We start from the raw sequence: 21,287 nt of genomic DNA, 5'->3' as shown, positions 1-21,287 counted from the left end.
TATACCCAGTCAACTAACCCATGAGGGTAACTAAATTGGCCAATCAAAAGCCCTACCAGAAAAAGATGGTCCACTGCCGTAGCGTATCTGCCAGGTCAATCACTACATGAATGATACCTTTTGTTCTGATTATTATGATAATGCCATTCTATATAGCCAGCTAAGAGATAAATCAATCAAAGGGCAGGAAAACACCTTGAACCATCTATTCAGCTGCTATAACCCAAGTATGGTTGCTTCCCTGGATCCAGCCTCTGAACCCATCTAGCTCTTTGTTCTCTGTTTCAAACCTCCTAACTGCCTTGGAGATTGGGTGGTCAATTCATTTCTCCTGCTCAAGTATCCCTCTTTCAAGACTGCAAACATGCTGGCATCCAATGGGCTTTAATACAATTTTTGTGACTCTTTCTGAATACAACTGTCCACTCGACTCTGGCATCTACCTATCATTGCTTGGGCCACAATACCCCGTTTTCCTGTTTTGTTTGTTCCCAATAGATTTGTTTGCCCCAAATAATAAGAAACTGAACATTTTACCTCCTTAAAATTGTCCAAAGTCAGTTTCCATATATAACACATCAAATTTCATTACCTTGCAAAGGTCCTTCACTTGTGCTTGAGCTATCAGGTCAGGGACTAAATCAGAATTAGTCCCACAGAAAGCATAGAGCACTGGAAAGCTGAGTAATCTCTAGCTGAACACACATGGTTTGAATTCATTGGGAATTCTAAGGAGAAGCCCCACTAGCAAAGATCTCAATTCAAATTATTTTATCCAAACTGTGGAAGTTCAGGGGTTTCTAAGAAAACTAATGCTTTCTGCCCGATTGCTTTAGCTTGGCTCTTTCTGCCAGCATGAAATAGCTAAACCAACTGAGAAATTACCAGGCAGCCAGATCTGAACATTATGTAAACTGAGACTTCAGGTTTGCTTTTCTAAACAAGCCCAGAATCATAAACCAGTAACAAATTATGGTTGCAATTCTGACTTGTTGAAGGGGTGACAAACAGGCTGTCTCATTTCAGATGCAAGGCTCAACTTTTGTTCCCTGAAGCGTTCCTGTTTAGTTTAGCAGTTCCTATTAGCAGAAGAAGCCAAGTGAAGCCAAGGCAGCATCTGTCAGCATGTTATCCATGCACAGTAAGGCAAAACTCACAGCGCTTCTTGGTAAGTTTTAGATGAATGCAGCTTCTGTCTCTTTGTTAACGCGGTCTATACTGATATGGGCAATGGTGCATCACAGCATTCAGAGAAAGTTTGACTGTTCTCTATTTCATGGCATGGAATTCTAGATAATTCTAACAGAAGCTTTCTCAAAAGAAACCTCACCAACCTCTCTTCTTGCTCTGGATCATCAACCACCATAACCTCATTATTAATCTGCTCAAGAATTATTAAATAAAGACAGGAGCCAGTCAAGCCAAGTACTTTTGGATCCAACCAATTCTAAAGGAATAAGGCTTAAGCGTGACCAAAAATCTTCAACCAACATACAAATATTTTTAAACTTGCACAGTAAGTTTACAAGTCACAGGTAAGTTTAGTAAAGAACAGAAGAAACCATTAACAATGGCATTAAGTACCTTTTCTTTGTTTACACCTTTAACAATGTCTGACATCCTACTTTCCAGGACAGGATCCTCTGGTATTTTTAGCATGGTACCAGGCAAGGGAGGGAAATTTGAGGCTAGCAAGTCAAACTTTGGTGTCAAAGCCTTGGTTTCAACTGAAGGCTGAGGTCGCTGTAAGAGAAGGTAACATGTTACCATACAGAAACAGCACGTTATTCATCTATAAATCTTTGAGCTAGAGGAGAATCTGTACCCACACTTCTTTCCCCCATCAATCTACCCCCCCCCATTACATCCATTCAGTACAATGAGAAAATAGCCAAGCACTATTGAAATTCTCAAATACGCACAATGAAATTCCAGAACCATTACTAACGAATGTATTGATAACTGAGAGCAATGTATCTTGGAACATGGGGGGATCAATAGTCATGTATAAATGGGACAATGTAACCATCCTGGGGGAAAAACTGAATAGCATAAAACTTGTTATGTCAGGAGCTCTTTAACAGCAAAAACAACAAAATACTCACTGAAAGTCTGTCATCTTCCCGTCTCCTCCGACCTCTGAAAACATTCCTCCTGCAAATTAGCCAAGAGGAGAATCCATTAAAGGCAAAACTGGACAGTCATCTGAGTGGGATGGTGTGACTTGCAGGGGGTTGGACCCAATGGCCTTCTTGGCCCCTTCCAACCATATTATTCTATGAATCTATAAATTCCTTCTACTGTCTATACTTTAAATACTGCTTAAGCTGTCAAAAGTTTGTTGATATGATTAAATTCCTACTTATTTCTTCTTCCAAACGTTATATTAGAATTTGCCCAGTTCAGAGGAAAACCATATCTCAGTGATATCTATTTCATGCAAAATGTTTCAAATTCAAATCCAGCTAAAAACAATTCAGGAACTAAGAAATACTTCTGGACCAGACTGGTAGCCAGTGCAAACAACAGTGGATCAATGATCTGGCTGTGTACAAAGACACTATACATGACAGAAAGAAACTGTAAAATACACATTTGAAGATCCTATTCCTTACCTGCCTCTGCCCATGCTATAATCACCATTTTGTTCTAACTGAGCGATGGGAGAATCCTTCGGTGAATAACTTTGCTCCTGATGTCCTGATAATGTATTTGCTTGCCGCTCGGTTTGAAAGTTCCTTGTGCTGGCTCTGTGCAACTGTCCCTCTCCAACAGACATGGCACTAGCTGTGGATGTTGCTTCTGTTGAGTGTTCAGAGCTGCCCGATACCCGGAAATGAGGCTTCACACTGGAAAATATATAAAATTGTACAGACACATAAATTCCCCCACACACTTCAGTTTGCAAACTAAATTAGTGCTGTCCTCTGAAGGAGTCAATACGTTGTGATTCAAGGAAGCCTTCTAGCATTCCCCGTTTGTTATAACCACATGGGTCTAGATGGGCCAGCAGCATTACAATTATAAATTGGCAGAATGTAAATTTCCAAATAAAGTGGTACAGAATAAAATTGTATTTCACTCAATGTGAATGTCAGATTGCATGCTTTTTCAAGTTATATAAACCTCTTCAATCAACTAGAAGAAAGTAGTATTTGTATGCATGTGCTAATATACATAGGTTAAGACCAGTTATTATTTATATGGAGCATACATTTACCAGCAAAAAGACTTTCTGCACAAATACAGAATTCAGATCTTCCTCCCCCATAATCATTCAAATCTCCTTTTAGTTTATGTGCAAGCTCTTCATCCAAAAAGCATTTGCTTCTCTTTTCAATAAACTACACCTTCCCTCTCTCATTAAGATATTGAAAGTAAGACATAACCAAATGTTCCATCATTATTATTTTGAGTTGAGGGAAAGTAACTCGATACAACCTTAAACAGATAATGATTTCTCCTCAAAATGGCATTCCCATTTAGTTTCAGTATGAGCGTATAAACTTGAGTGTGACAGTCTCTGTATAAAAACTTTCTTTGGATGCAGTAACACCAAACTTACAGCTTACACAATTAGGTCCCAGGTTGCAGTTAGGGATGTGTAATACTGAGATTTCCACTCTGTCTATGCCTGAAGGGATTACACAGTGTTTGCATTCCAGTAAGCAATGGCAGGCTGTAGCTGACTTTATAGGGTTTTGTGTTTGTTTTTTGTTTTTGTTTTTCGGGGGGGAGGCACAATTGAAATTGAATCTTGCACAAATTGAATCTTTTTGTAGGGGGATCCCAAAATATGCACCACTTGGCTCCTAATTTTGCTTAATTGGATATCTTCACACATGCCTATGCCCTAAGCCAACTTGTTCCTTATGTAGGATCCTATACAAAAAAACAGCAAAGTTCACAAGCTGACAATATACCATGTATTCTCTTCCTGGATTGTTTATGTTTAGGAAGCCATGGTTAAATCTTAGTGCAGTGTTCACAAATAACCACCTATGATTCAACCATCCATACTCAACCCATGCTACATGTTACATGTGACCCAAGCAATGAAGAAAGCTACACAATCCAGAACAAACAAGACTAATGAGAGAAAAGTTTGAAAGCATTAAGAAAAGTTCAGGCTTCAAATGTTAGATCTCTTTCCCCTGCTAATGCCCAGTATTTACCATTATTGGACTGAAGCTCAGAATCTGCACTTCTATTTTCTATGAACCAGAAAATCTAATTGATCGAAGACAATTATTCAAAGGCAACTGTGGTGCAGTGGGACTGAGATTCAGGAGATCTGGGTTCTAGTCCCCACTCAACCATGGAGCTAACTGAGTGACTTGGGTCAGCCACAGACTCCCAGCCCAACCTACCTTACAAAGCTCTTATTGTAGGGAATAAGAGGCGGATAATTATGTAAACCACCTCAAATTCCTTGACCAAAAACAAGGTAGGATATAAATATTATACATGAAATAAATAAAACTGTCCAAACTTATGCTGTAACTTGCTCCATAACTTTTTAAAATCTTAATTATAAATGCAAAAACCAAGATTTGCTGTTTCCCTGAAGTATATATTTACTGACAAAATGCTCACAAGAAAAGGGCTCCCCAAGATACCATCTGGCTACTTAGATAATTTTATAAAACTCTAACACCAAGTTTACAACAGTTACCACAAAATTCTACAATGTGGACTGGAGAAGGCACATACAATAAAACCTTGGATTGCAAGTAACTTGTTATGTGACTCTTTCTGCAAACATTTCTAATACATGTTAACTTGTTAAACGAGTGATGTCTTGCAATACGAGTAGTACGTGACGCCGAATGTCACATGATCACAACTGAGCCAATGGCTGTTCCCCTCTCCCTCTCTCGCTGTGATCCTACAACTCCCAGCATCCCTCCAGAAAGGGAGGGTATGCTGGGAATTACAGAACTGTTTTTCTATCTAAACATGCATAAAGCGCTGGAAGCAGCTTTAAGCTGACAGCCTTTCCTTGTTGGTTACCACAAGGCATACGCTCATTCTGAAGACAAAGGGGTTTTATTAGAGTCTTGGGTTATTTAGTGGTGTGCACTGTCATTGACTAACTTAAATCAGGTTCTACTTAACTGTTCCAATGCTTTGTTGTGAAGATCTGTTTAAAAATCATGTCAGGTCTTAACTGTGGACTTCAAGGCTTGTGTGGGAGGAATACATGGTGTGTTGTACTACAAGGTTAGAATCTTGCATCTGCTTCACCTTTCAGTATCCACCCCCGCCCCCCGCCAGAGGGTGATACTGAAAGGTAAAGCAGATGAAGAGGTTATGAAGATCTCATCTACAGAGGAGGAGGAGAAAAAGGTGGAGGAATCCCTCACTTCACATGAGATTAGGGAGATGTGTAAAATGTGGGAAACAGTGCAAAATTTTGTAGAAAAGCACCACCCAAATAAGGCTGTAGCAGTGCAAATGATGAATCTGTTTAACAACAATGCAATGTCACATTTCCACAAAATCCTCAGGAGCCAAAAGCAAGTGTCATTGGTTAGGTTCCTTGTTAAAGCTGCACGAAAAGAAAGATTCCATTGAGCCAATAGATAGCAGTGATTCCATTAGTGATAGTGAAAGTTGTCCTACACAATAACCCTCCTCTCTCGTCTCCCTCACACCAGCCAGGAAGGTTTTCAAAGATAAGTGCAGGTTAATTTGTTTTATTTTTCTTTATATTTTGTATTTTCTTTATTATTTTGTATTATATTACAGTATTGTAATCATTTTTATATGAATATTTTTGGGTTGTGAAACGAATCATCTGAGTTTCCATTATTTCTTATGGGGAAATTCACTTTGATATACAAGTGCTTTGGATTACAAGCATGTTTCCGGAACGAATTATGCTCACAAACCAAGCTTTTACTGTACATCTTTTATACACAAAGCATGACAGCAGCAACCTGGTTGGGTTCTGCTTGATGTCTTTAAGACATAACACTAAGACATGGTTTATTGATAACCATGGTTTGTTGCTATTAACTACATATTGCCTTGCAGATGATCCCCCAATGCTGGTTTGGTTTCCCACCAGCATCTATACTACCTGCTCGCTCTCAAGATCTCAAATGTCTTCAAAGTGCTAAAAGACTGGCTCAGTTAGAGTGAGTCCACTAGTCACTTACCAGTGGAGTACTTCAACATGGAAATGAACTTGGCAGCAATAATAATGTTTCAGGCCATGAAAAAAATCAACTCCATTCCCCACTTCTAAGAAACAGAACTTTTGATTCCCAAACTCTTCTGTTTGAAAATTAAAACTCAAATGTTTCAGGAACAAGGGGCTGTATATGCACCAGCACCTAAGTGTACCAATTACTTATTTTTTTTCAAGTCCCCACATAAATGAACTCATCAATCATCAACCATTATTTGACATCCACCAGTATTAACCCACTAAGTACACCTGAGTGGAATTTAAAATAGGAATGCATTAAAAGCCATTACTAAAACGAGGAATAATAACAGGAGGGAATGGATGCATGGGAAAGGTAGACCATGGTGTTTGGAAGTGATCATCGCAGGGATGCCTTTAAGCAGAAGTGTACAGGAACAGTCTAAGGATCAGTAATCATGGAGAAAGCAGTGAAAATGGACCTAAATGAACACAGCGATAGCAGAGTTGGTCACCCTTGTATCCCAACAGCTGGGATCTCCTGACATTAGTTTGATTTGCCACAGTGGACAAAAGCCTGTGCTTGCATTCCACTGAAATGGTACTATCCTCCTGCACCAGGAACTCTGGGTACTCTTTCAGGAGAATAGTGTTTTGAGACCTACAGATGTTGTGATCAAGGCTTGCTACATCTTGCACATTACAGCAGTGTCTTCCTCCACATCTGAGATGCACATCAGCTTCGACCTTGCCTTCAGCCACCCAAATGCTTTCTCCACTGGCAGATTCATCCTGCTATGGGAGAAATTATTCTTTTTCAGGGCTGGCTTTGGTGACATGTAGAGCACTGTGAAACAGGTTTTCAAAGCAAAAACCCAACTGCTCAAGGTGAGGAGGTTTAGAACGGGGTGGTGGGGGGAGGCACTGAAGAAGTTTCAGACAAATTACTTGTTTGCTAGGAGAGAACATAATAGCACTGCGGCTTGGTACATGTCCTTGGTACCTACCACAGCCGACAGAACGGTGCCGTAGAAGCATTTTCAGCTCTAGCATGGTTTTCTGCAGCAAAGATAGAGACAACCAAGGAATCTGTGTCAGATGCAGACCTAGGGAAACTCAGCTCTCTAAAAGTTTGGAAGAGTCTTCTTTTATCCTCCCTATCACTTTTAAGAAGCACAGCTTATTCAGCATATGCACCATCTCACAGAAGGGGCAGATTTACAAACTCCAAAGCTGGTGCTAAGCAGAAGGTAACAGAAGTAGAAGGCCAGTTTATACAGGGTCAATACAAGTCTTTTCTTTACAGGTACATGACTATACATAGCTATATTGTCAGTAAATTGATTAAAGGCTGCTCAGAGCATCCAAAATGTTCCCCTAAATGGTGCACTGATTCAATCTGTTCTTGGGAGACAGCACAGTGCGTAGACATAGAAAGCTGTACAGTAGTACCCTGGCTCACGAACACCTCAGTTCACAACCAAATAGGGTCGCAAACAAAAATTTCATAAAAATTTTGACTCAGGTCGCGAACTTCACATTGGGTGGCAACTGCGGCCATCTCCACCCCCACCCCCCGCCCAGAGTGGGGAGATGGCCACAATCGTGCTGGGGCAGGGAGATGGCTGAGATCACGCCCGTCTTTCCTGCACAAGTGTGCCCGTGATTGCGCCTGTCTTTCCTGCACAAGCGCAACCATGATCTCAGCCATCTCCTCCCCACGACCACCAGCATGATCGCACCCATCTCTCCCCCGAGCACACCCGCATTCGCGCCTGCCTCCCCCACCAAGCGTGCCCGTGATTGTGCCCACATCCCCCCCCCCCAGCATGCTGATGACGGGGGCATGCAGGGATGACGGCCACAACTGCAGTCGTGCTGGGGTGGGGGGAGATGGCCGCACTCGTGCTCAGGGTTGGGGGGGGGGGTGGCTGCAGTCTTTGTTGTTCTTTGTCGCTTTGCTTCACATTTTTCTGATTAAAAAAAATAGTTACAGAATGGATTAACCGTATTTACATTGAACCTTATGGGGAAATTTAACTTAGCTCACGACCAATTTGGGTCACGACCAGAGTCCTGGAACAGATTAAGTTTGTGAGCCAAGGTACTACTGTATATTCAGCTACTCATCCATTAGGATATTGCCATGATGTCCTATGTTCTTTCTACAGCAGCAACAGTGCATCTAAAGTGTGAGAAGTCTGGTTCAGTCTGGTTGAGGAGAACCTTAGGAATGTAACTGCTGTATTGGGTGTTGCCAAGGCAGCACTACTTCATGGATGGAATGAGAGCAATGTAAGACCGCAAGCTGACCATCTTCTCTTTCAAGAAGCTGGTCCTTTCTGCTGTGCATTGTAGATTACTACACAGAACGTCTTTGCTTTCCATGGCACTGCCAATCTTTTATCTTTTTCAAGAAGCAGCACCTTCTACAAAACACTCCTACAATGTTGAGCCTCAACTGGATGGGATGTGGGGGGGAAAGGGTTTTTTTTTCCTTCTGACAGAGCAAGGACAGAACTCAAATGTCACCATGATTCAAGTTCACAATAATGTGACTTTTAAAAAAAATTGTTTGAAAGAAAAGTGGAGGGGACATTTTTGTGATGGGAAGGGAAACTGGAAATGATCTCTCACCAAAGTGGTGAAGAAAGCAAGTCTAGCCCCGGTAGACAATAAAAAGCAGGGAGTGGGGACAAAGAAACAAAGATGAAATGAACACACAGCCACAGGGAGCTCTATCTCCCAGTTTAGTACTTGGTCAATGGGGTAGTCAGGATCTGGAGTTTCCCAGAAAGATCTCCAGGAAGACATTCCCTCCTGAACAGGAACATAAGTAGAAATCTTCTCCTCATGTGGCAAGGCATTTATCTGTATCTCTGGGACTGCAAAAGCCAAGGTACCTGGGTGCAAATAGGTGCTGAAAGGCTCTTGGACAAGCTATTATCCCTGTAAATCTCCCTCTGCTTTAGCAGTAGCTGCAAAGCTAGCCACTCCATCTTAAGAGGAAAGGGAGGACTACTCTGCAAGGAGGCATGTAGGGACAAACTCCTATTATATCAGGCAGACTGCAGTGGGAAGGCTGGTTCAGGAAAAGTACCAGCAAGAGAAAGTCAGTCTTTAAGAAAGGTGCAGTTTCTTTGCTGTTCTTGCCTGTGTCTCTATTTCTTGATAGACATCTTAGCTAGAGCAGGGAAATGAAGCGGGGGGGGGGGCAGAATTCAGGAACAAACTAGGGACAAGCTGAAGTACAAACTAATGAACTGTGGCTTCTAAATGTGGTTCAATGCTGGAAAACAAAGTATGGTTTTTCTGACAGGAACAGATTCAGAAATAATGACAAGAAACCATCTGATAAAGCACATCTGACTTAAGTGTTAAGTTTAACTGTGGCCTGGTTGCTGAATATCAAGATACTAACCCCCTCCCCGCAAAAAAACAGATTCCATAAAACTGTTACCTGCCCACATTGACTCCATAGACACTCTTATAATACATAGTTTTGCATTTGATGAAAAGCTCTAATATTACTACAGGAAAGCTCCCCTTTTTATTCCCTGCTTTGGTAAACACATGCTACAAGTGGAATGCTTGCATCTGAAATATTACAGTTCAAAATTTGGCTATGTGTGGTATAGAAATATAGTGAAGAAGAAGAATGTATGATTAAATGGAAAACAGTTAAATGAAATGAGTTTGTGAAAGGTTCTGATTATGCTGTTTCCACTGAAAAACCATTTAAATGTCTTCTGTGTATTTGTACACAAATGCACATGTACCAGCTTTTGGGAATCAATACAAGCACTTTAATAGTTCTACAGAACAAAAATACAAACAAACATGCCACATTCATTTACAATTCATTCCATCCCTACAAGTGCCATACAGCTTTCTTGAAGATTCCGGTAAGCAAAACAGCCACGTGAGGCAAGTCTTACATTTAGATGAAATGAAAGGCTGACTGACCTACAGGTTCCTCTTTGTTGCTATATCTACAGTTCCATAGTCCACCTTCTGTTAGTTACATGGCTGGTGGCCATGAACTTTAGCCTCACCTAATGTGTACAGAAGCAGTTGGCAAATGAAATCTTACAGAAAGCAATGATCATGTTAATTTAGGTTGTTACAGTTTTCAGTAATTAAAGAGTTACACCCATTCACTTGATATTTTCTTCTTTTATGAATGGGTACAGTTTTACTCAAATCTTTACAGCTGTATCAGAACAAAGAACAACATTTGTAAGTTAATTACAAAGGTGGGTGTCACAAGTCTGTCAGCAGCACTAAACAGCAGCACTCATCACTTCTTTCCACTGCAATGTCCATGTTAGTCTTAAGGTGCAGCCTTTTAAGCATGCCATGCATAAAGATACAAACATTTACATTTCAAGTCATCACCAAAGCCCATACAATTGAAATATTCCAACTAAACTGAGCCTGTACTGCCTCTTTTCTCCCAGTAAGTTTTGAGATTTTAAAATCACAGCAGTTCCATTTATTGCTTAGACTACATTACACATTCTGGAAGTCATAGCCACTAAGCCAGATTAAGATACAGGGCTCTTCAGAATCTGCTCTAGTATGTGACACATTACAGTTCTGCTGTTACTTCCAGCCATACATTGGAGGAAGCATGCCAACAACTAATGATTCTTCTCTTCCTATATCTATTATATGCCTCTCCCCACCATTTGATTTAAAAAACCAAGGTGATTAATGTCATTTTGGCCAATGGAAATTTGTTGCAAACAGGACTCTTCCTCCCAGAAATAAACAAAGATGCTTTATATTCATCACATTTTTTGGTGTATAATTCAAAAGTTCACCTACAACATGGAACTACAACTGCGAGAAATGTTTGGGATGCCACCATATAAGGCAGTGTAAGAAATATGTCACATCATCTCTCTGACTTGACTCTCTGATTCCAATTTCCTTTATTGGGAAAAATGTTAGGACAAGGCATATCCCCTTATAGGCAACAATGTGGCATAAAAATAACTTTTAAACATCACCCCTCTGTACTGCTAAAATGGTTGCACTCAGCTTGTTTGCAGGCTAAACTGGACTGTTTTAACACTTGGTGGTCACTACTGAGCAGAATGGTTAAGAAATTTGTTAAGAAAACACTGGGGCAGCTGCATTCCCTAGGCATGTTGTGCCCCCATTCCCCAATCCTAGAGACTTTTATACAGCTGTGGTCACTACAGTTGTATTGATTGTTGCCCTCAGTACTGGAGAAGGAATAGTCTGAAGCTTTGATACAAGGATTCAATCTAGAATACAGCCATGACACATCAGAAGAGCCGAATAAAATCTTAACCACTGCTGCCATTGCCCAGCAAACCTAAGAAGAGCAGGTAGGGGGAAATTGGGAGGAACTGGATCCAAGTCTTAAGTTAAATTATGCTGGAAAAGAATGTTAACTATAGCAAACATAAAATTATATGGTAATATCCTAGATGACCCCAGGAACTGTTGAAACAAATCATTACTCAGAATACAAGGTCTTCTAATCCTAACACACACACACTAATGCCTAAACTGACTAAAGTAGGAAAACTACATAAGTTAGATCAATGATTGGCAAGATAGATACAGTTATAGTACTTTTTCCTGGTACAGTCTCCAAAATGATTTGCCAATTTTCTTACCGGTTTCTATGGAATGGACGACCTATACTTAATGCAGCAGTATTTGTCTTGTATGATCCTGGTGAACTGAAGCCATTCACAAATCCACCATTGGGAAACGGAGCCTGCAATGGACACAAAGCATATCAGGAGAATCCATCCACTGAAAACAAATGTTCTTGAGTATATACATGGAGAACTGGAGAGTCCTGTTCACAGTCTGCGTATTATCAAGGGCTTGACTCTAATCCTTCCACTTGGTTCCCAGTCTGACACAGAAGAACAGATTAGAGACATTATAGCAGGGAGAAGTTTAGACTGTGTGAGTTCACAAAAGTCCACTTAAGGAACTACAGTTCCAAGCAAGCAGCCTGTCTTCCTCCTTCACTGTGTTTTGGACTCACACATATGGGTGATTTGTAAGCAAAGAAAACTTACTGGATGAGAGAGAGACCATGGCAGACCTATGCAAAGAGTCACATAGCTAAAGGTTGCTTCTGCATGAATCCTGCCATCAACGTGGGAGTGAAGCTGACAACTACCACCAGATACAGTGCTGCACCTTTGGGGAAATGGAACACCCAAAGAGAAGGCCGCAGATGATGCCATGACCGTAACTGTGTGGCTGCAGTGTTGGGGTGCCAGGAACCGTGTGAGTTGGTAGAGAAGTATTGTATTTCACTGTTTTTAAACTTCATTTTATATTGTTTTATACTTCAAGGCACCCAAAGAGCTTTGGCTACAGGAAGGATAGAAATGAAATGAAATGAAATGCAAGCAGACCTACCACCCACTAAGTGAAACACTATGGAGATACTAAGTGTCCTGTCCTTGGGCCAGAATGGTCCTATTAAGAGCTGCTGCATCCATTGCCACTGACGGGGAAACTGAGACAAACAGGAATGCGAGAGTGGTAACTGGCTTGGTACAGATGAAAGATGAGTTGATGTTAAAGAAGCTGGTTCTGTGCACCAAAATGCACAGTCCTGAGAGCTTGTTCCTACAGTAAGGCACTGGAATGAGCCATCCTGTTTCTTCAGGCTTGTTTGAAGAAAGCCTGGTAGTGGGTAAGGACTTCACCCTGTATGCCTCTTGTAGACACAAGACACAGATACAGAGTATGTCTCCTGGTCAGTGGTATTCTCCCATCACAAAAGGTACATTTTTGAAAGCCTTGGGGGGCATGTGCTCTTAAGGGGTAAACACAGTGCCAAACAAGGGAAACAATCCTCAATGCCAAAGGAGGAGTATAACAAGAAAAACAACCAAGAGAAGAGAAAAGCTACTCAGGAATTGCAGGAGGGGACAACCTGTAACTATTTCAGCACAAACAAGCTGAGAAATGAGGAATGTTCCAAACAGTGCAGGCTGTCGTGGTGAAGAGAGAAGGCAGCAACCTTACCCTAGAGCATGCACAGAGTGCACAGAAACGGCTCATGCCATACTCCTGCTCAGCCTTCGAATGATCTGAATGAATGTTGTGCACAAGCATATAATCCAGACATGAGAGTCAGAACCCCCCACCCCCAGAAATAATGAAGGATTGCCACCGTCTAACAGAGCAAAAGCTGCAAGATTAAATGGCCTACACTTCATCTACAACTAGGTGAGAGGAGCTCTGTCTGCTAGATATTGAAAAATCTAACCCTACTTCCTCTTAAGGAGTAGGTATTTCCTCTAGGGCGGATACAAGTAGTAGTGCTGATGGCAATCACAAAAGTGGGGATATCCCCTTTGGAAGCAGAACAAGCATTAGGACCATCCCATTTAACTGCAAAAAGAAATTAAATCTCACTAGCATCATTCCCTACCAGTGCCATAGCAAGAGTTAACACCTGCTGCTTTTCTCTTTGTTTCCTTCTGCATTATTCATAGACTTGTAAGATCATATAACAGGGATATTTTTGATAAGGGGAAATTAGAGGGTTCTTATCATAATACTTATGGAATCGAAAGACTGCTATGTCAGGTGAAAAGAGCTATTAACCATCTTGTGCTTCATTTCTTCTTTACCCAGAACAACTGTTAATATTAGACTGTCCTCTGGTCTGGTGATCCTGTTGTTAAATGCAGGTCAGTGAATAAGATCTCCTTTATCCATGGCTAGCAATTGTAGATGAGACATCAAAACTGGTGTGTGCAAGAGAATTGGGGTGAACTGAAGCACTCCCAATTATGTTCCTAGATACAGTATATCACAGAAGTGAGTACACCCCTCACATTTTGTAAAAATTTTATTATATCTTTTCATGTGACAACCCTGAAGAAAAATGACACTTTGCTACAATGTAAAGTAGTGAGTATACAGCTTGTATAACAGTGTAAATTTGCTGTCCCCTCAAAATAACTCAACACACAGCCATTAATGTCTAAACCACTGGCAACAGCATTCCAACAGCAATTGCAACATCAATCTTATTCCAAAGCGCTCTGGAGATTTGCAAGATAGTATGGTGGGCCCTCCTTTCAAAGCCTTGTCATACTTTGGAATATGGAGAAGATCCGAGCAGTTGTAATGATCGCTCCTGAGCATCCACTCCTGTTTTGCAGAGTCCATTCAACATCCTGGCATACTTCTGAGTTAAAGGCAATGCAGCAAGCCAGGAAGGCTCTGGAACCATCAGGAGTAACTGAACATGAGCATGAACTCATTATAATGCTTACTCTGCAGCACGGAAGGTGAAGAAGCATTTTTTCTCCTTCACCATTATGTCCACTCAGTGCTGTGCAGAAAAGCTTGTCAGGACCTTTTGAGTTCTGTTGCAGTGGGACAGAAGCATGCTGCAATGTTTGCAAGTTATTTTGACAATAAAATGCCTGTATTACTCTTTAGAGGTATCCGGTGCACCACCTCATCCGATATTGTTGGGTCCAATATCATTTTTAGGATATGAAGATGTGAACTAGATACCTGGTAAAGTTCAACTAACCACCTGTTTGCTTGCCTCTTGCAATTTACCACATCACATAGGAAGAAGATGACTGCTTGAGTTTGAAAGGTTATGTATTTTTCCTTAAAAGCTGAAGTAGCCTTGGCCTTCTTAAAAGGAAATACTAATGAAACAACTTGTGGAAAAAAAGTTGGATTTATCAAGAAGAGCTGGTGGCTAGAATCCTCTACCTTGAACAAGGTTTTTAAGCATATGATGAATGAAACAGACACTCTGGTTCCAACAGGTTAGGTCTGTTTTTGTCATTAGACCTGTTTTGGCTTTGCTCGTCGTGTGAGATGACCTCTGCTGAAAACGAAATGGGTGAGTGCCAGCCTCTTGAATTTCCTGAACCTCTGGAGAAGTTGCTTAAACTGGAAGTAGGGCTTAGAGCTTTGTCATGGTTTTGCTCATGTCTGAATAGCCTTTTTCAGGCATGATGTTGGAGGATTAGCCTGGTGTTGGGGAATAGGGGTCTCACAAAATGATACCTCATCTTCCATGTTATCTAGCATCCATCAGTAACCTCTGAGCTAATTTAGAGAATTACAGTGCAGCACCATCACTGTGTCGACAGCTCACTCTCTCTTTTAAATTCAGATTCAGGTGTGGCAACAGAAGAGCTGAAATCATGCCTTGCCACAGAAATGGAGTCAATGAGTTAAAAAAAACTCTGGGTGAGTGGTGTTCAATTTGCCTGGAAGGGCTTGCACTCCCCACTAGAAGAGTACTTTTGCAGGCTTGGGGTGTGCATAGGTCTGTCTTTCTTGCTACAGGCACAAGTGTCTTCTGTGGCACAGATTGCCTTTCAGCCATTCAGGGTGGAATATCACATAGAAGCCTACTTGAACAGAGTTTAGCTTTCCTAGGTTTCCCCATTAGATTGCTGCACTGAATCTGGAGCTGTCTTTGAAGATATTCCAGAAGCTTCAATTAGAACAAAATATGGAAACCAGGAAATTGACTAGACTGGGTGTTATTATTATAGCATGCCAGTACCATATTATCTTTATGGGCTCCTGGCTAGGGGCCACCATATTGGGGACCAACTTTTCCTGTATGTTTCTTCTCAGGTCCAGAGAGCCGAGGCCCTGCTACGCTGAGTAGTCCTATCTAGCAGGGGCCCCACAGGCTTCTAAAACCCCTATCCAAGCCTCTGTAGAGCTGAACTTCTGGATCTCTCAATGGTTTGGACTGACAGGAGCTGTATATAAAATCCTAGAAATGTTTGTGTTCTGCTCCCCAAGCCACCAGAAGCAGAATACTAAAATCTGCACATCCATCAATTGTACTGCATAGCTGGATGAGGCTCAAATGTGATGCTAGCACTGCTGTTCCATTCCAGGACAGGAGCCTCTCTCAAGTAACTCCTTCAGAAGCCGCTCAAGAGTACACATTCTATAGCTTTCAAAACAAAACTATCTCAGATGATTCCCATTAGAGGCACAAGCAACAACTACTTACCAGTGGTGTTTCAAAATAAGGTGCAGGGTTTGGAGACCATGTCTGAGGCACAATACTGTAGATGGAGTACTGTTGAGGACTATATACAGGCTGCATAAACAGTGGCGAGGCAAACTGTGCTTGTGTTTGGACAGGCTGAACATACACACTTGAATCCACTACCCGGTAACCATTCTTTGCAAAAAATGTGTTGATGGCTTTTATCCTGGCCTGTGAAAGAAAGATTGAACTATGCTACATTCCTCATACATTAAAAAAGTTTATAGGAGAAAAAAGGAGGGAGGGAGGGAGGATGGGAACCTCTTATCAACTTGCACTGCATCTTTTGCCCACCAGTTAGTATGTGTTTCAGCTGAAGCTGAAGCAGAAGCAGTCAAGGCAAAGATAAAAGCACAGTTAAACAGACAGCTACAGTACAGAGTCCAGAAGCAGAGTTAAGCAAGAGTTCAAGGGTCAGTAGTACTAAGGGTTCAACCACAAGGCAAGATCCAGAAAACAAGAAACTGAAACTGCCCAGGGCTCAGTTGCAGTGAATTACATGCCATCTAGCAAAAGTCCTACACAGGAGGAAGGCTCTGCTCCCATGAAATACTCCTTTGTGATCAAACACAAAGCCCCATCAGCCTGCCTCTAGAGGCAATAATGCTCTTAGGGGCCAGGTGGTTGCTCAGCTCTCAGTTCAGAATCCCCCTCCTCCTATGGGGAAGGACTAGCAGCAATCTTCTCTGAGGGCTCCGACCCCTTGGCACTGGCTGCTTCTGAGAGCTCCAGGTCCTTCCCAGAGGAGAATCCCCCCAGCAGGAGCATGGCAGTTTTACTTTTTGTACAAACTGCAAAGATCAATAATTAAGGAGGACAATTCAATCAACATTTTCTATAACCAGTGATTGATTCTTCATGACTCAGGCAGCAACCTAGGAACATCAAGTTCAAAATCTCAAACTCAGCAGAAGCAATTGTAGACTGGGACAGAGGTAACTGTAAATCATCCTCTGGAGAATCAATTCACCATTATTATGCAGATTCCCCCTTTCTTTGTTAATTTTGATCAAAATGTAATGCCTGGATTGACACTATGATTAAGATTAAAATTTGCCTCAAAACCTTGTCTGTGACGAAAAATTGCTTAATCTTAACCATAGTTAGCATAAAACTATTAATTATACTTTAAACCAGGTTTAAAAAGAGCCAGTTAGAAAATCAGGAACATATATACTACATGGGTATGAATATTGAGCACTGACCACAATGCCAAAGTTGAATTCAGTCTTGGTTACAGTTAACCTACAAGGAATCAATGGAGCTTAACCTGTTCATGAAAAACTGAAGGCACATTATTTCAGTAGCTCAACTCCAGGAAGACCTAAATCTGCATCAAACCCCAATGTGCAACTTAAAGATTTGGTAATACTTGAAACTTACCATTATTGGCTTGCCCTGAAAGGTTTTAACTTCTTCCCGTAAGTATTTAAAAGCCTGTACAGACATAAATACATTCACTTAAATACATTCACTGCCATTTAACAGAACCACATTCAAAGGTATTAAATAGTTTTGGTACTATTTACTTAAGCTGCATTACAATTATAAGCTGCATTACAATTATAAAGAATATCAGCTCTTCTGAGGTAGCAGGGTTTGCACCTTTTCAATGAGCAGATTCTCATCTTATTTATACACCCATATATCCCAGTCAAAAACTAACCACTGCCCATCAAACTCCCCTTTTGGTCCAAGAAAAGGGAGTCAGATGCCCTTTTGCAGTTTCCTGAATGGATAAAGTCCCAGGAAAAAAAGCAAAATATGCACCCCAAGATTGCAGTACCAGAGGCAGTATGTTTATGCACACCAGCTGCTAAAAAACTTGGGTAGATGGTGTCATTGCACCCATTTCCTGCTTGTCAAATCCTGCTGACAGCTGGTTAGCCAATGTGTGAAGAGAATGCTGGACTAGATGGACGACTGATCGAATCCAGCATGGCTCTTCTTATGGATTATTAGTGTAAAAAAGAGAAAAAAAATAGGATCTTGCCACAAAGGGATTCAGATGACCAGAATTTAACAGAGTGACTTGTTGTTGTCTGGAGAGAGCAGCAGCAAATATACTTCTACATGCCTAGAACTGATTAGCTGGGGTATCCCCTTCTGCTAGACTAATCTACACTATATAGCAAGGAAGCAGTGCTTAGTGTGTGCATGTACAGAGTGTATAAACATGCACACACATAAGATCAATCTTTAAGGTGCCTCCTCAACATCCAGCTCCATTTATGTCATCTGATTTTATTCCTGTGATAATTTCAATGGCCAAAGATTTGAAAATACTGACCACTATCCTTAGCCTTTGGTATATGACTGAACACTCACTAAAATGAAGAATGTATGGCATTCTTACCTGCTGTGCATCAGTATCCGACTGGAATGTAACGTACCAGTTGTTATTGTGAGCAAACTCACAACTTATCACTTTGGGGCAGTTTTCATTTTGAAAAAGTGCCTTTACTTCCTGGAGCGAAAATGCAAAGACTGTTTCAGTAAACTATAATTACTATGTTACCAAAAGGAATCATCCAAGTCATATTAAAAAGAGATTCTAGTTTACTGTGACACATTACCTACCAAGAGGCCCCATTTCCATTGTGGCAAAAGCCAAAGAGTTGAGTTTACATGTATGTAATTACCAATACGGATGTTAAAGAAATCTGCAATGGACTCAAATGATTTTGGATTTCAATGAATCTGATCCTTGGATTCCACAATGGGTTAGATTCTTCCATGCTGCATGAATTTCATGTATTTGCGGGCTTTTAAAAAAAAAACTTTCTGTGAATTTTACACAAATTTACTTGTAGAAAAATATGAAAAATAAAACACCAATTGAAAATGTGCATTCCTCAAATAAAGTGTGAAAATGCACATTTTGGAGCTTTGTATATTTTCAGAAATGCAAATCTGCACAAAACCAATGCATTCACACCAAACCAGACTCCATCAATGAAGATATAATAGAACAAAAGGAGCCTGACAATACACAAAATGGAGGTGGAACAGATGTTACAAGTTCCCCTAGTTACTGCCATTTATCTTCTTAATTTTTAAGTGTTTTACAACTCAACTAGAAGGGATATTTAAACTAAGTGAAATACTACTACCTACAAGAACAATGAATATACACCCTCATTCTGCTTACTTGATAACATATGACAACTTAGTTAAGAAGTATTATTTCACTTCAACATTTGAAAAAGTTTATTTTTTATTTATTTTATTTATTAAAACATTTTTATGCCGCCCCATTCGCCGAAGCCTCGGGGCGGCTTACAACACTAGATAAAACAATAAGTTAAAATATCCATATAAAATGATCATAATTTAAAACACACACTATAAAATAAGCCACCCTGGCCAGATAAAATTCAGTTGTATTAGCATTTAAAATGTTGCTTAAATAAAAAGGTCTTTGCCTGGCGCCGAAAAACAAATAACGACGGCGCCAGGCGGACCTCTCTGGGGAGCGCATTCCATAACTTAGCCATTTGTTAATTTGTAATGCCATCATGTGATGTCATAAGTCAGTATGTCCTCTTGCAAAATGTAGCAAACTTGTTAAAAGAATATTTCATATCACAGCTGGGGAAATATGATATAACTTTACAATAAACAATAATAACATAACATAAATACAACCTTCTTTGTTAAAGGCCACTATACAAGTAGGCTATGCAAAGGAAACTCATGACTACTACCAAGTATTACTCAAATTTACCTCTATTAGAAGTCTTGCAACAAATACAAACCGTAACACACAAAGCTATACTTTCTCAGTAACAAAATGAAAGCTTTTCAAAAGCTTCAATTAACATTATAAATTGATTCAAAATGGATTTTAATAGGATCAAGTTTATTGATTTGATAAAGCATTACTGAACAGGCACTTAGCTATCTTAAGACATTTTCCTGAGGCCTAACAATTCTTTGCAAGTTGTCACATTCATAATGAACATTGGATTGTGTTGCTTACTTCTACAGGTGTTGTTTCAGGGATCTCACGGAGAATAATAATGCATCGCTTGTGGTTTGGCCTGACTTTTTCTCCTCGTTCATCCACTTGGACTATAGGAGAAGCTGAATTTAAAAACAGAACAAGAAACTAAGCAAATTAATTTTTAAAGGCAAGAAAGTGATGCAACACTGCATGATCCAAACAATGGCATACATTAAGCATTATGACCACCTTTGTCCCAATTTCTGAAATGTTTAAGCTGCTTGATTCTGATCACCACTCAGTGCACACAATTCTGTTCATTTTCATGTTAAACTTTCCACTTGTGGTACAATTGTTTCAATGGGTAGCAACTAAAACCAAAGCAGACACTGATACTACATTATTAAAACAAATGTGCAGTTTTGGTGTGATGGGTCAGGATTTCCCTCCAGTACAGCTCATTTCAAAACTGCAAAATCTTTGCTTAGAAGACTACTAAGTTGCCCCAAATAAGACAGAAGAACCAATTTCACTTCGGGGAGGGAAATGCTGATGTTAAAAAATTAGGATGTCTTGTCCTATTCGGTTTTTAAAAGATAAAATAGGTAAAGGTTTCCCCTTGACATTAAGTTCAGTCATGCCTGACTCTAGGGGGCGGTGCTCATCTCCATTTCCTAGCAGAGGAAGCCAGCGTTTGTCTGCAGACAGTATCTGCCTGCATCATGTGGCCAGCATGACTAAACACCGAAGTGCACAGGGAATGCTGTTACCTGCTCACCGAAGTGGTACCTTTTTATCTACTTGCATTTGCATGCTTTTGAACTGCAAGGCTGGCAGGAGCTGGGACTGAGCAACGGGAACTCACCCCGTTGTGCAGATTCGAACCGGCGACCTTTCGATCAACCAGCCCAGCAGCACAGCAGTTTAAACCACTGTGCCACCTGCATCCCTTTTAAAGATATGGGTATGTTAATACAATTTAATTCAAAATAACACTGCTTTTTCAAAAGAGATGTCTTCAAATACCTTTACTGAGAGGCACATTAGATATGGATACCAAAAGGAACACCTTCTTCCCTATGTGCTGGCCTGCCCCTTGAGATCAGAGACAGAGGTCCTTC

At 40.6% G+C, this 21,287-nt stretch overlaps 1 protein-coding gene across 1 annotated transcript in view; it reads right to left on the bottom strand.

Annotated features, from left to right (window-relative positions):
• Window positions 1-21,287, bottom strand: part of LARP4 (La ribonucleoprotein 4) — a 43,878-nt gene that overhangs the window by 8,483 nt on the left and 14,108 nt on the right. The window contains exons 6-13 of the mRNA XM_044422028.1: window positions 20,203-20,306; window positions 18,577-18,687; window positions 17,604-17,657; window positions 16,182-16,391; window positions 11,809-11,912; window positions 2,616-2,849; window positions 2,106-2,154; window positions 1,585-1,743 (exon numbers count right to left, since the gene is read on the bottom strand). Of these exons, the coding sequence (XP_044277963.1) occupies window positions 1,585-1,743; window positions 2,106-2,154; window positions 2,616-2,849; window positions 11,809-11,912; window positions 16,182-16,391; window positions 17,604-17,657; window positions 18,577-18,687; window positions 20,203-20,306 (1,025 nt within the window). The remainder of the gene's footprint in view (window positions 1-1,584; window positions 1,744-2,105; window positions 2,155-2,615; window positions 2,850-11,808; window positions 11,913-16,181; window positions 16,392-17,603; window positions 17,658-18,576; window positions 18,688-20,202; window positions 20,307-21,287) is intronic.

The sequence above is a fragment of the Varanus komodoensis genome, unplaced genomic scaffold, assembly GCF_004798865.1.
Source record: "Varanus komodoensis strain SLA01 unplaced genomic scaffold, ASM479886v1 scaffold12, whole genome shotgun sequence".
Taxonomy (NCBI): domain Eukaryota; kingdom Metazoa; phylum Chordata; class Lepidosauria; order Squamata; family Varanidae; genus Varanus; species Varanus komodoensis.
This window is presented reverse-complemented; position numbering and strand designations above follow the sequence as displayed.